Source organism: Lichtheimia ornata (assembly GCF_029851405.1).
Source record: "Lichtheimia ornata isolate CBS 291.66 chromosome Unknown scaffold00039, whole genome shotgun sequence".
NCBI lineage: Eukaryota > Fungi > Mucoromycota > Mucoromycetes > Mucorales > Lichtheimiaceae > Lichtheimia > Lichtheimia ornata.
The window spans coordinates 1,821-16,430 of NW_026695359.1; the positions used below are offsets into that span (position 1 = coordinate 1,821).

Sequence of the window (14,610 nt, forward strand, 5' to 3'; positions counted from 1 at the left end):
ATGAAGAAGGAGGATTTCAAGACATGCTCCCAATCTGGATTCTGTCGTCGTAATCGCGCCTATGCAGATATGGCAACGGATACACCTGGTTTCGAGTCCCCTTTTGCACTCGTCAAGGATACCATTCGGCTGGATGAGGATGATTCCCACGTTTATGCCGACATTATCAACACTGAAAACGACATCCTCTTCACACTCGACTTGCATGTCCTTGAGGATAACACTTCACGCATTCGAATCAATGAGAAGCAGCCTATCAAACCCCGCTACGATGGACATGTTCAGCATACACTTGTCAACGGCGTCAACTCGGCTCATGCCAAGCGTATCACAACCGATGATGAAGGCGTCGTCACCGTGGTATTGGATGATCAACGCAAAATCGTACTTCATCCTCACCCTGTACGATTGGATTTCTTTGTCAATGATGCACCTGTGATCTCTCTCAATGATCGTGGATTATTCCGATTCGAGCATTTGCGCACAAAGGATACACACAAGCCAACAATGATTGAAAAGAAAAAGGACAATGGCGAAGTGGAACAAGTGGAAGCTCCTTGGGAATCAGATCTTTGGGAAGAAACATTCAAGTCCTGGACTGATCCAAAACCTAATGGTAGGTAGATAAAGAAATGGAGTTGTTTATTACTTGTATATGCTAACTTTGATCTCGCTAGGCCCTGAAAGTATTGCCATGGATATTACATTCCACGACTTTGCCCATGTCTATGGTATTCCGGTAAGCATGACAATGGATTTATGCCTTGTCTGGATCTAACATTGAAGATGTTATTTAGGAACATGCATCCAGCCTCTCACTGAAGGAAACTCGGTACGTATTGTAGTAAAGGATATCACGCTACGTACATGGATGATTAATCCTTGTCTATTGTAGTGGCGGTGATAATGCTTATACGGATCCCTATCGACTCTACAACACCGATGTGTTCGAGTACGCACTGGATAGCCCAACATCGCTTTATGGCGCGGTTCCTTTTATGATTGCGCATCGTGCAGGTGCATCTTGTGGTGTATTCTGGATGAATCCTTCCGAGACATGGATTGATATTGTCAAGAAGAAATCTGAATCTCGCGTAAGTGAATGAGTTGGATCCTTGTAACTAACAACATGTAAGCTCACAAAGTATGTACATATAGAGCTCGATGCAAAAGATTCTTAGCCTTGGAAAGTCGACCACTGGAGGAACATCCACTCAGACCCATTGGATCTCTGAAGCTGGTGTATTGGATGTCTTTGTGTTCCTCGGCCCTTCTATCAAAGATGTTATGCGCCAATACACCCGACTCACAGGCACAGCCATGTTACCACAAGAATTCTCCCTTGGATACCATCAATGCCGCTGGAATTATATCAATCAAAAGGACGTGCTTGAAGTCGATGACCAATTTGATGCACATGAAATGCCCTACGACGTCATTTGGCTCGACATTGAATATACGGATGACCGCAAGTATTTCACTTGGGAGAGTTCAAAGTTCCCTGAACCTATCAAAATGGAACAAGCTTTGGATGCCAAGGGAAGAGAGGTAAGCAAATTACTTTTTTCTCAATGATCATAGTTAACGTGACAATATGGTTAGCTTGTGGTGATTATTGATCCTCATATCAAACGAGCGGATGGTTACCGTATTTGTGATGAGGCCAAGAAGGATGGTCTCTTTGTCAAGCAACCCTCTGGAAGCGATTACGAAGGATGGTGTTGGCCTGGTCAATCTTCTTGGGTCGACTATTTCAAACCAGAGGCACGTCAATGGTGGAAGGAGCAATTCCGATTCGATAAGTTTATTGGTACCCAAGAGAATGTCCATTTGTGGAATGACATGAGTGAGCCTTCCGTGTTCAATGGCCCCGAGATCACCATGCAAAAGGAAATGATTCACCATGGCAACTGGGAGCATCGTGTTCTTCACAACATGTATGCATTACTTTCGGTAAGGGATATTATTGTGGATATGGATGATGAGGAATTTAATTTGCAAATAATGTAGCATGCAGCAACGGCGGATGGTGTGAGAGAGAGGACACAAAAACCAAAGCGACCTTTTGTATTGACACGTGGATTCTATGCTGGTGTTCAGCGCTATGGTGCTGTTTGGACGGGCGACAATATGGCTGACTGGGAATCACTCTACTATTCAAACCCAATGTCGCTTACCAATGGTTTGGGAGGCGTTGCTTTTACAGGTGCTGATATCCCTGGTTTCTTCAACAACCCACCCGTCGAACTTTTGGTACGCTGGTATCAAGCAGGTGTATTCCAACCCTTCTTCCGTGGCCATGCTCATATTGACACCAAGCGTCGGGAACCCTATCTTGTGCCTGAACCTTATCGTTCCATGACATTGGCTGCTCTTCGTGAACGTTATGCTCTCCTTCCTTACTGGTACACGTTGTTCTATGAAACATCCAACAATGGTACACCCATGATGCGTCCCATGTTTATGGAATACCCTGAGGATGAGGCCTTGTTTGCCACTGAAGATCAATTCATGATGGGTGATGGTATTATGGTCAAGCCTGTAACTCAAGAAGGCGCTACTGAAACAAATGTCTACTTCCCTGGAGATCAGGTATGTGGTTTTTTTAACATAGGGAGTTGATGATCCTTTATTAACACTACTGCTATAGCCATGGTATGATATGCAAACGCATGAACCCATCAAGAAATCTGGATACCACAGTGTTCAAGCACCTCTTGAAAAGATCCCTGCTTACTACCGCGCTGGCTCTATTGTTCCTCGACGTGAACGTGTTCGTCGTAGTTCTCGTAGCATGAAGCTTGATCCCTTCACCTTGATCGTTCCACTCACCAAAGAGGTAAAAATTTATTGATCCACGACGTTATACATAGTCTAATGCAACTTGATATTAGGGTACTGCACAAGGATTCCTCTATCATGATGATGGTGAAAGCTATGATTATCAAGATGGCTCTTATATCTACACCTTGTTCAAGTATGAAAATGGATCATTGCGTAGTGAGAATGTGCACAAGAATCCTGAGACGGCTGCAGCGAAACAATATGCCAAGTCCATGTCGCAACTTCGACTCGAGCGTCTTGTCATTCTCGGCGTTACCAAGCAACCTGTGCGTGTGACCCAAGGTAACCAAGAGCTATCTTTTGACTATGAGGCAAGCAAGAGCAAACTTGTTATCAAGAATCCTGGTGTATCGATCGCTGAGTATGATTGGAAGATTGATATTGAGTAGTGGTAGTAGTGTGTATATGTAGAATTAGGTGACCAACATAATAAATCATCACCTCCCCTTGTTTTTTATTTCATATTACAAGTGCTTCTTTACATTTTCAACAAGACTAACATCGAGACCCGTCTTGGTTGGCTCCACGAACAATTCCTTGACAGTACCATTTTCGACAATGGCAGCAAAGCGTTGGAAACGAGGACCACCCAAGGCACCAGTAGCATCGAAATCAAGTTCCATGGCCTTGGCAAGTTCACCTTTGCTATCGGCAAGCAATTCCACCTTGTCCTTGCTTTGAGAAGCCTCACCCCAAGCGCTCATGACAAAAGCATCATTCACAGATACACAGGCAACAAGGTCAACACCGTGCTTGGATTTTAAGGTTTCAGCCTCGTTAATGTAACCGGGCAAATGGGTCTTTGAGCATCCAGGCGTAAATGCACCGGGCACACCAAAGAGAATGGCCTTCTTCGCATTGCCAAAGAGTTCACCGACATTGACAGTATCGGCAGGAGAACCACGTTGAACGACCACACTGGGAATACGGTCACCAGCTTTGATAAAACGAGAAGCACTGGTATGGAAGAAACTGCGTTGAATGGTGGAGCGAAGCATGATTGAGAAGGTATATGTGTAAAAGAGAAAGAGACGCGTACTTGGCTCCCTACCACTAGAGAGGAAACTAAGATACCCTTCTTCCAGTAGCAAGGTTGCACATACTGCTCCGACTATTGGCGATTCTATTTCTTATGCATTACAACCTAGCAACAAGCATAAAAGTAGCTCTTTTGAATAAACATTGTCATTTGTTCTTTATGGTGGATCCAAGGTCAGCCTCTACCGCTCAAGGCTATAATAAACTTGCAGCTTTATTATGACTCAAAATATTCGGAGGGACCTGAAACGGATACGCTAACAAAAAGAAGGGAGAGGTACATGTCTATAGGATCAAATCCTTTTTCCGATACAAAAGGTGGGATGGAAGCTAACCAATGACCAAGGTATGTATGAGACATTACTATAGATATCTACCACTCAAGGAGGGTGGAGGTGGGGTAGGATTGCCAATCAAGGCACGTGTTCCGGTTCTTCCGAGGCAAGTGTGACTTTGCAGCTATGTCATCATTGTCAAGCAGGCCCACATATCAAGAGGAGCTGGAAAAAAAAGTCTGTTGACAGCTTACCGTTCTCTCTCCAAAATGTTTGCTTTGAAGTCTGCAGTCAATAAGGCCGTTCTCCCTGCAACTCGTGTTGGTGCTCGCCGTTGTGTTTCGTCGGCTGCTACTCGCAGTGGTAAGAAAAGGAAGGAATGCATTGACATTTGACATGCGGTATTGATCCATGGCGGGAATTGGGGGTGATCTTTTAGCTTTGGCCTCCACTCGTATGGCCCTTTCTCACGGCAACAAGTTGGTAAGTTATGATACATCTATAAAAGAAAGAAAGGATCATTGTATTTACACAATCATTAGACTGCCAACCTTCTTCGTGAAGCATACCATGGTGCCCCATCCCGCATGGTGTTCCTTAGTATGTATATCTTGAAAGGGGAAGGGAACAATGGATGATGAATCAATGGGATAGGGAAAATATTCATGTATGTATGTGTTGTTTATAGCTCGTCGTGGTATGGCCTCTGAAGCTGGTGGCAAGTTCTCTCGTGGCAAGCCCCACGTCAACATTGGTACCATTGGTCACGTTGATCACGGCAAGACCACTTTGACTGCTGCTATCACCAAGACTTTGGCTGCTCAAAACGGAGACACTACCTTTATGGATTACAACCAAATCGATAAGGCTCCTGAGGAGAAGGCTCGTGGTATCACCATTTCCACTGCTCACGTTGAATACGAGACTGGCAACCGCCACTATGCCCACGTTGACTGTCCTGGTCACGCTGATTATATCAAGAACATGATTACTGGTGCTGCCCAGGTATGTATAAATAACATTGTAAGATGATGTTTGTGCTAATCATGACATGATATTGTAGATGGATGGTGCTATCATTGTCGTCTCTGCCACTGATGGTCAAATGCCTCAAACTCGTGAGCACTTGTTGTTGGCTCGCCAAGTCGGTGTCCAAAACTTGGTTGTCTTTATCAACAAGGTCGATGCTATCGATGATCCCGAAATGCTTGAACTTGTCGAGATGGAAATGCGTGATCTCTTGGGTGAATACGGTTTCGATGGTGAAAACACCCCCATTGTCAAGGGTTCCGCTTTGGCTGCCTTGGAAGGCCGTGATCCCGAGATTGGTGAAAAGGCCATTATGGAATTGATGGCTGCTGTGGATGATCACATTCCTACCCCCGAGAGAGATTTGGACAAGCCTTTCTTGATGCCTGTTGAAGATGTCTTCTCCATCTCGGGTCGTGGTACTGTTGCCACTGGCCGTGTGGAACGTGGTACCATTACCAAGGGCTCTGAAATCGAAATTGTTGGTATGGGCGCTCCTTTCAAGACCACCTTGACTGGTATTGAAATGTTCCGTAAGGAATTGGATCGTGGTGAGGCTGGTGATAACATGGGTGCCTTGTTGCGTGGTATCAAGCGTGAACAAATCCGTCGTGGTCAAGTCCTTTGTGCTCCTGGCACCGTCAAGTCCCACAAAAAGTTCATGGCTCAATTCTACATTTTGACCAAGGAAGAAGGTGGTCGTCACACTCCCTTCGTCAACAACTACCGCCCCCAAATGTTCGTTCGCACCACCGATGTCACTGTCAGCTTGACCCACCCCGAAGGTACCGAGGACCCTGATGACAAGCTCATCATGCCTGGTGACAATGTCGAGCTTCAATGCGAGCTTATCCACGACGTTGCTCTTGAGGAAGGTCAACGTTTCACTGTTCGTGAAGGTGGCAAGACCGTTGGTACTGGTGTTGTTACCAAGATCATCGAGTAAAAAGATGCTTATTGATTAGAGAATCCCATCCCCCCTTTTCCTGCATCACTTAATCAAACACAAGAGGAGAAAAAAAAGTGCATATAAATATCTATTATTCTTGTAAAACAGGATTCATGATGATGATGATGATGAGTTGGGTGAGTGGGTGGTAAATTGCATATGCCTAATGGGGGAGTGGCTGCTGTGTTTGAATAGCACACATGTCAGTTTATATTTGACGTCTAATCATTGGCTAGAATTTCCATTGGTTGACGTTTAGCCAGCAAATGTGTAATCCATGCTCCTCCCTCTGCTATCCCTAGCGCGTTTCTTTTAATCTATTCCCATTCCTTTCAACTATGGGCTGTAAGTACACCACACCCTGATACGATACATTATACGTTTATTCGCTGATATCATTCGCTCCATACAGTCAGGGTACTTCACTTGGTAAGGCCGTTCATGGCCATCTTGCCCGAAATCGCGACCCCCGATCGCAAGGTAGAGTGTCAATGTGGATCAGGCACAGTGCAAGGAGAAGCGCCATGCTGACACTATGAGTTGGATAAACAATAGGTTCCTTTCAATCAAAAAGTCATGTGGACAGCCGTTACGTTGTTCATCTTCTTGGTCATGTCACAAGTCCCACTCTATGGCATCATGTCGTCAGATTCCTCGGATCCTCTCTTCTGGATGAGAGTTATTCTTGCTTCCAACCGTGGTACATTGATGGAATTGGGTATCACGCCTATTGTCACATCCGGCATGATTATGCAATTATTATCGGGTGCCAATATCATTGAAGTCGACTACAGCTTAAAGGAGGACCGTGCCTTGTTCAGCGGTGCACAAAAGCGTAAGTGATATGCAAGCAAAAAGTGGATGGGATGGGATGATAGGAAGGAAGGGAGAGAGAAAAAAACGCGTTACTAAACGTGTATCTATGTATATAGTATTTGCTATGATCATTGCATTTGGTCATGCTACGGTGTCCGTATTGACGGGTCTCTATGGTAGCCCACGCGAAATTGGTGCTGGTGTCTGCTTGCTTCTTGTGATCCAATTGGTGGTTGCTTCGCTTATTACAATGCTTTTGGATGAATTACTGCAAAAGGGCTATGGATTGGGCTCTGGTATCAACTTGTTCATTGCCACCAACATTTGTGAGACGATCTTTTGGAAGGCACTTTCACCTACAACGATTAATACTGGACGCGGTGATGAATTCGAAGGTGCATTGATCGCATTGGTCCATCTTTTGATGAGCCGAAAGGACAAGACACGCGCTCTCAAGGAAGCATTCTATCGCAATCCACTTCCCAATGTCATGAGTCTCTTGTCAACAGCTATCATCTTTGGCATTGTCATCTATCTTCAAGGTTTCCGTGTCGAACTTCCTGTCAAGTCCAACCGTGTACGTGGTCAGCGTGGTACATACCCTGTCAAGTTGTTTTATACAAGCAACATGCCTATCATGCTTCAATCCACCATGACTTCCAACATTTTCATGATCTCCCAAATGCTCTACAAGCGCTTTGAAGATAACATCTTGGTCCGTTTATTGGGTGTGTGGGAACCTTATGAAGGATCAGCACAACTCTTCGCCAAGAGCGGTTTGGCTTACTACTTGTCGGCTCCTCGCAACATGACGGCTGCCTTGTTGGACCCTATTCATACCGTTATCTATGTCAGCATCATGCTTGCTGGTTGTGCTATGCTTTCAAAGACTTGGATCGAAGTATCAGGTTCTTCTCCCCGTGATGTCGCACGCCAACTCAAGGATCAACAATTGGTGATTGCTGGTTATCGTGACACTTCCATGTACAAGGAATTGAAGCGTGTCATTCCCGTTGCCGCTTCTTTTGGTGGTGCTTGCCTTGGTGCCGTCTCTGTATTGGCTGACATGATTGGTGCTATTGGCTCTGGTACCGGTATCTTGCTTTGTGTAACCATCATTTTCCAGGTAAGCATAAAGATGAAATTGAGACTGAAAGGTTTATACATGCTCACATTATCATTGCTTAGTATTTCGAAATGTTTGTCAAGGAACAAATGGAAAGTGGTGCAGGTCTTGAGGGAATGATGGTAGCTGCATAAACTATATATAAATAAAGGATGTTTTCCAAAAGGATAGAACGTGATAAGGATCTTGACATATGGAAGTGTTTGGTGTGGACATGAAGGTTCTATACTTTGGGTAAACGTATGATGGTGTTCGAAGCAATAAGAAGCTTTTTCATGATTGTACTATGGTGTCTCGATGTCAATTGATATTTTATCCTTCCATGATCTTCCAATTAGCCATGAATGACGTTAGCTAGATATAGTCATCCCCCTTTCCCATCTTAACTATAATTCCTCGGTATTCAATAAAACGTATTAAACGCATTTAACTGGCCGTGTCGTACGTTCTTAATTACATTGGTTAGCTCCAAAGGGTATCATCAGCAAGTTGTATTTGACGTAAGAGGTCATGTGAATGAATTACATTGTCCCATATGGTCAAGACCCATTCATGTGACTCTAATGTTGATATTCATTGATGACTCGAAACCGTGGTAGCGAGATAAGCCTGATTCGAACACATGAGTTGTACCCATGATACTTTTGATAATCAGAGTAGCCTTATGGGTGCATTCAAGGGTCATGTGGTGTCGCATACATGACTCGTCATTTGAACGTAAACGAAATACTATAATGTTGTTACGTGTATGTGTATTGCGTGACAATCATGTTCAAGGCGGCGGATACCCGAAGAGAATGGTCAATGCAATACCCACCATTTTTAGAACCACATCCGAACAAGCGTCACCCGCGCCATACATCAATAAGACAACTACCTTACATGATCTAAATCTCAAAGAGAGGAACATGAGTTACGACGTCCTTGATCAGATCTATGTAATTACAAGGAAAAGGGAGGTGAGCTGTATTATAGAATGGATTCTTTGTTCTGGACACAATGAATCCATCAGACCGCTTTTCCTTCATCACAGCATTCACAAGGAAATAGGATTTGCATTTGCCATACCATAAAACTTTCTATAATACAATGCATAAAATACACACATACGGCGAGGTTCAACTCAGGAAGATAGAAGGTCTATTACTCCGTATGAACTGGGAAGTGGTGTATTCGCAAAAACAATCCTTTTATTTAACATCATTCAAGAGATAGGTTGAGAGGTACAACGAATTACTCCAAAGAGAGATACATCGATTTGGCAAGTTTCGATCCTTTGAGCGCGCACGTGTGTAAAAGTGAAGGATGAACATGAAGTGTTCTTTATGTAATCGTGATGGCCAAGTATATGCAGCCGAATGATGGCAAAGGATGCTGATAGTGGCTGCCATGTCGGATGCGTCAATCGTTGAGGATGATAGTATCGAGCACAATGGACATAAAGACTCACTTTCCACGTGTTGTTTATATCCAGATCCCCTTCCACCCGATGCACCAAAAACCATATCCATATCCATAACGTGTTCATAAAAAGTCGTATGTATTGGAAGTAGTTTCTACACGTAAATAAAGCTGCATCTATACAATGGCTATCGGCTGTTCGCGTGAAAAGGCTGCAAGACAAGTTGCTGCACGTAACGAACGCTGTTTATTGCTACGATGGAATACAGTAAAGAACTTGCTAATAGCAACTGCTGGAATGAATGCTGTTACGAGTGGTCTCGCAGAGGAGTGTGCTAGAGCGAGTGTTGTAGTTGAGTGATAAGGTTGTGAACACCATACGAATCAATGAAGAAAAGACTTTGCTAATGGCAACCACTGGACTGATTGCTGTTGCGCTTGGTGTTGGTAGAGGAAGTGCACAAGAGAGGGTGTAGTATCAAGAAACGGGGGTGCTGTTGTGGGGTGAACACGCCATGAACTTGTCATTCAGTCAAAGGCCTTCGGATCAAGGCAATCGTAGGCTTGACATGATGGATTGAAGCAGGACAATCGATCGCAGGTGGTAATTGCACTTGAATGGGCCAACAGTTGAGAGAGAGAGAGGAAGAGACAAGAAGCTGAGGGTGGAAGAACAGGAAATTAAGTTGCTTGGGTGCTGTTTGTTTGTTTAAGCGTACCTCAAACAAAATCATTCGGTTCAAGAAAGTTGAAGGATGGGCATGATGGGCTGGCGCAGGGCAATCGTTCACATGCATTGGATTGGGCAACAAAGGTAAATGGGAGGAATGGGCTATCAACCGGTAGTTTACAAATAACTTTGCAAAATGATTTCTCTCAAATTGGATGATGTTTCTGTGTTTGAGTGTTTTTCATTCAAATCACCTTGGATCAAGAAAGTTGAAGGATGGGCATTCAGGGCTGGAGCAGGACAATCGTTCACATGCATTGGGTTGGCCAACAATGGAGAACGCGAGGACTGGGTTATTAGCTGGCATTTTGAACTATTCCTAGAAAGTGTACAAGTATCATGCATCCCCTGTTCTGACTGACTCAAGTTACACAACACGCCCCTCTGCATCATTGGCTCTATCGTAGTCATACTACTTTACATTAAACAAAGACCACTTCTCATATAGCATCACGCTTACAAACATAAAGGTGCCTGTATCTCCAAACTTTACAATCAAACGTGGGCTCTTTAGTAGATCAACGTGCTTGTCGGAGTCAAAGGAATCTTGTGTCAAAGTATGAAGTTCATCGTGGGCGATCCCAGATTTCGCAATGTCGCTACCAGCCAAACTGGATCTGGGGCTCAACCTCTTTCGACGACGACCAAAAAAATATTTTTTGGGCTGTTTGCGACATTGAACGCGAAACTTTCACACAAGGTGCTGTTGGCCAAGCCGAGCCCATTGCTGTAATAAAAACCCCACGTTTGATTGTAAAGTTTGGAGATACAGGCACCTTTATGTTTGTAAGTGTGATGTTATATGAGAAGTGGTCTTTGTTCATTGCCAAGTAGCTAGACCTTGGAGAGCCAAGGATGCAGAAGGACCTCTTTGGGTAACTCAGCTAAAAAGTCAGGACTTCAGGGACAATGCATGAAAGGTACGCAACCCTCACTTTTATGTCAAACATTGGCAGCTAATAGCCACTTTTGTGCATTCCCAACCTTTGTGCATTCTATTGTGGGTGGACGATTCTCCTGCTCCAGACATTCATTTCCATGATTAAAGTAGGTTGATCCGAGCTGATTTGGTTGAGTTACGCTCACACAAGATTTCATCCGTTGAGCTACATCGAGCGTGCTTTATGTCCAGAGTGATGTAATCTCTCTTTGACCGTAGCTCAGTCAAATCAGCTCGGATCAACCTACTTTAATCATGGAAATGAATGTCTAAAGCAGGGGCATCGTTCCCATGCAGTGGATCTCGCAACAATGATGATTGGATAAAAGTGGCCGTTAGCTAGCAATACATGCCTGTTCCTAGATGATCCATAAAGTAATTATACATTGACCCTTTCATTCATGCAAACGTAGCTGTGTTACACAACACGACCCTCTGCATCTTTTGCTCTGCCAGGGTCCACCTACTTGACAATGAACAAACATGTCTTCCCAGAATTTAACCAAATTGCCTGATAAGGAAACAGGCACACAAAATCGTCAACGTCTCTCGTATGCTAAAGCTACACGTAGTCCTTCGCTCATTCGTGATTCTTTGAAGACGCCGAAAGATCGTAAATACGCCGTCCACTCCAATGTGTGGAAAGTAGGCGGCTCTCCAGCCTCTTGTCCCAGCTTGTTTTTTGATTTCACCTCTCGTCCAGAACACCGTTCAGAAATACTTTGCCATATTAACAAGAGCTTTCCCAACAACTGTGGGGTACGCCTCCACTCTGATCACGCACGTCGCATTGTCGAACTCTTTATTGCCGATAAAAAAGACTACAGCAAAATCAATTTCATGGGTATCAGCTTCCCTGACAACCAATGCATTTTGCCTTCGACACCTCTTTCTCCTGATGCTCGCCTTGTACATCTTCAGCTAAGTGACCTTCCCTTTACCACAAGGGACAAGCTATCAAAAGGTATCCAAACAGCACTTTCAGACTACGGCAACGTTCTTGACTATGGTATCCTTCGCGATCACGATTCTCACCTTTTCATGGGAAAAGGCTATGCCACTCTGGAGATTAATAATGCCAACTCTGATACAATTCCATTACGCCACACAGTTGCATGGCCCAACTCAGATGATCTGTTTCATGTTACGTGGGCAGAAATGCCGCTCCATTGCCTTCATTGCCACCAAGCTGGTCACGCTACATCTGCATGTCCTAATCGTGCCACTCGTTCTCGTGTTTGTTGGTCATGTGGCCAAACAGGCCATCGCGCCGCTAAGTGTTTCAACCGTAAATCCAAGCCTGATTCATACAGTCCCACGACCACACCTTTGCCTCGTTCACCTTCGTCTCAATCTGCCAACAGCCAATCGTCTGATATCTCCATGTTAAAACTTGATCTATCGCCTATTGAAAGCCATAATGACAATATCATTAACGAGTACACACCTGATGATTTCGATGAAAACATGCCTTTGCCAACACCACAATCCACATCCAGCCTTCTTAGCCATATCCACCATACCTACCCTATGTCTGACCAAGCCAAACACATCACCGCCTTCTTGACACCTTCTGCCCTTGAACTTCTTGCTGAATCACTTAAACAAAACGGTCAACCTTTTCTCTCCTCTGCCCCATCCTCTCATTTCTCGGGAAGTCCCTCGCCACCGAGGAACTATAGCCCGACTTAGTCATTCCTTCAATACGTATTCCTTGTACGTTTTTCTATATCGTTCCGATTTTGGGGTGCCACTCTTCGATGCACTCCCAATAAAACGAGGCCAAAAGCCTCCCTATAAATACTTGACAATGAACAAAGACCACTCTTCATATAGCATCACGCTTACAAACATAAAGGTGCCTGTATCTCCAAACTTTACAATGAAACGTGGGGTTTTTATTACAGCAATGGGCTCGGCTTGGCCAACAGCACCTTGTGTGAAAGTTTCACGATCAAGCTTGCCAATACCAGATTTCGCAATGTCGCCACCAGCCCAACTGGATCCAGAGGTCGACCTCTTGAAACTTTTTTCGACGACCAAAAAATATTTTTGGGGCTGTTTGCGACATTGAACGCGAAACTTTCACACAAGGTGCTGTCGGCCAAGCCGAGCACATTGCTCTAATAAAAACCACACGTTTCATTGTAAAGTTTGGAGATACAGGCACCTTTATGTTTGTGTGCGTGATGCTATATGACAAGTGGTCTTTGTTCATTGTGAAGTAGCTGGACCCTGGCAGAGCAAAAGATGCAGAGGGACCTCTTTGTGTAACTCAGCTACTTTGCATGGCTGCAAGGATGGAAGGATGATACTGTATACTATTGACAATAGCCCATACATTGCGAGCTAACAGCAATTTCCTCACAATCGGTACTGTTGTCCGCTCCATGACATGTGAGCGATTCTCCTGCTCCAGTCCAACATTTCCATCATTCGGCTTTCCTGATCCGAGTTGATTTGGCTGAGGTACAGTCAAAGAGAGATTACATCAATCCATACATCAGCATACATTCGAATGTCTCAGCTGATTAATCCTTGTTCGACCGTAACTCAACCAAATCAGCTCGGATCAAGCTACTTGAATGATGGAAATGAAGCTCTGCAGCAGGAGCATCGTTCCATTGTTATGGATTTGCACAAAAGTTTTGAATGCATAAAAGTGGCTATTAGCTGCCAATGTGTGTACTGCAAATGAAGATTGCGTACCTGTCATGCATCGTCCCTGAAGTCGGGACTTTTTAGCTCGGTTACACAAAGAGGTCCTCCTGCATCTTTGGCTCTCCAAGGTCTAGCTGCCTGACAATGAACAAAGACCACCTCTCATATAGCGTTACGCTTACAGCATATGTAAAACATAAAGACAGTCATATCTCAAGATTTCACAATGAAACGTGGGGTCTTTAAGAGAACAAATATGCTCGGCGGGGTCAAAGCGATCTTGTGTCAAAGTATGAAGTTCATCGTGGCCATTCCCAGATTCACCCAATGTCGCTACCAGCCAAAAATATTTTTGGTAGTCGTCGAAAAAAAATTCAAGAGGTCGACCCGAGATCCACTTTGGCTGGTGGCGACATTTGCGAAATCTGGGATTGGCCACGATGAACGTGAAACTTACACACAAGGTGCTGTTGGCCAAGCCAAGCAGGTTTGTTCTCATAAAGAACTCACGTTTGATTGTAAAGTTTAGAGATACAGACACGTGTATGTTTTACGTATGCCGTAAGCGTGATGGAGTTGCTTTTACCTAGTGGATGGTGTCGGTTGCATTAACGGGAAGATGAAGAGCCGAGTGAAAAGGCACGTGGTGTGGTTACACAAACACGTCCTTGATAGGTTGCTGCACAAATGGATGATGATGATGATTGCCATTTGTGAAGGTACATACGTAAACAGCATCCAGTAATGAAGGCGTGTCAAGGTATGCGTATGACAATGATGGTTCCATATCACGTTTGTATG

At 44.3% G+C, this 14,610-nt stretch overlaps 5 protein-coding genes across 5 annotated transcripts; 4 read left to right on the forward strand and 1 right to left on the reverse strand.

Annotated features, from left to right (window-relative positions):
* Nucleotides 1-3,233, forward strand: O0I10_007753 (uncharacterized protein; the record flags this gene model as incomplete). Its single annotated transcript, XM_058487765.1, has 9 exons — nt 1-616; nt 678-739; nt 798-832; nt 896-1,094; nt 1,159-1,548; nt 1,603-1,953; nt 2,011-2,592; nt 2,651-2,839; nt 2,895-3,233. The coding sequence occupies 9 exons, from the start codon at nt 1-3 to the stop codon at nt 3,231-3,233; spliced, it is 2,763 nt and encodes a 920-aa protein (XP_058341343.1).
* Nucleotides 3,234-3,308: 75 nt separating this feature from the next.
* Nucleotides 3,309-3,842, reverse strand: O0I10_007754 (uncharacterized protein; the record flags this gene model as incomplete). The annotated part of the gene is made up of 1 exon (XM_058487766.1): nt 3,309-3,842. The coding sequence occupies one exon, from the start codon at nt 3,840-3,842 to the stop codon at nt 3,309-3,311; it is 534 nt and encodes a 177-aa protein (XP_058341344.1).
* A 584-nt stretch (nt 3,843-4,426) lies between these two features.
* On the forward strand, nt 4,427-6,132 carry O0I10_007755 (elongation factor Tu, mitochondrial; the record flags this gene model as incomplete). Its single annotated transcript, XM_058487767.1, has 5 exons — nt 4,427-4,520; nt 4,597-4,640; nt 4,700-4,757; nt 4,846-5,162; nt 5,221-6,132. 5 exons carry the CDS (start codon nt 4,427-4,429, stop codon nt 6,130-6,132), a joined length of 1,425 nt encoding a protein of 474 aa, XP_058341345.1.
* Nucleotides 6,133-6,473: 341 nt separating this feature from the next.
* Nucleotides 6,474-8,211, forward strand: O0I10_007756 (preprotein translocase, SecY subunit; the record flags this gene model as incomplete). Its single annotated transcript, XM_058487768.1, has 5 exons — nt 6,474-6,480; nt 6,548-6,615; nt 6,691-6,970; nt 7,068-8,077; nt 8,140-8,211. The coding sequence occupies 5 exons, from the start codon at nt 6,474-6,476 to the stop codon at nt 8,209-8,211; spliced, it is 1,437 nt and encodes a 478-aa protein (XP_058341346.1).
* Nucleotides 8,212-11,631: 3,420 nt separating this feature from the next.
* Nucleotides 11,632-12,840, forward strand: O0I10_007757 (uncharacterized protein; the record flags this gene model as incomplete). The annotated part of the gene is made up of 1 exon (XM_058487769.1): nt 11,632-12,840. The coding sequence occupies one exon, from the start codon at nt 11,632-11,634 to the stop codon at nt 12,838-12,840; it is 1,209 nt and encodes a 402-aa protein (XP_058341347.1).
* Between the last annotated feature and the right edge of the window lie 1,770 nt (nt 12,841-14,610).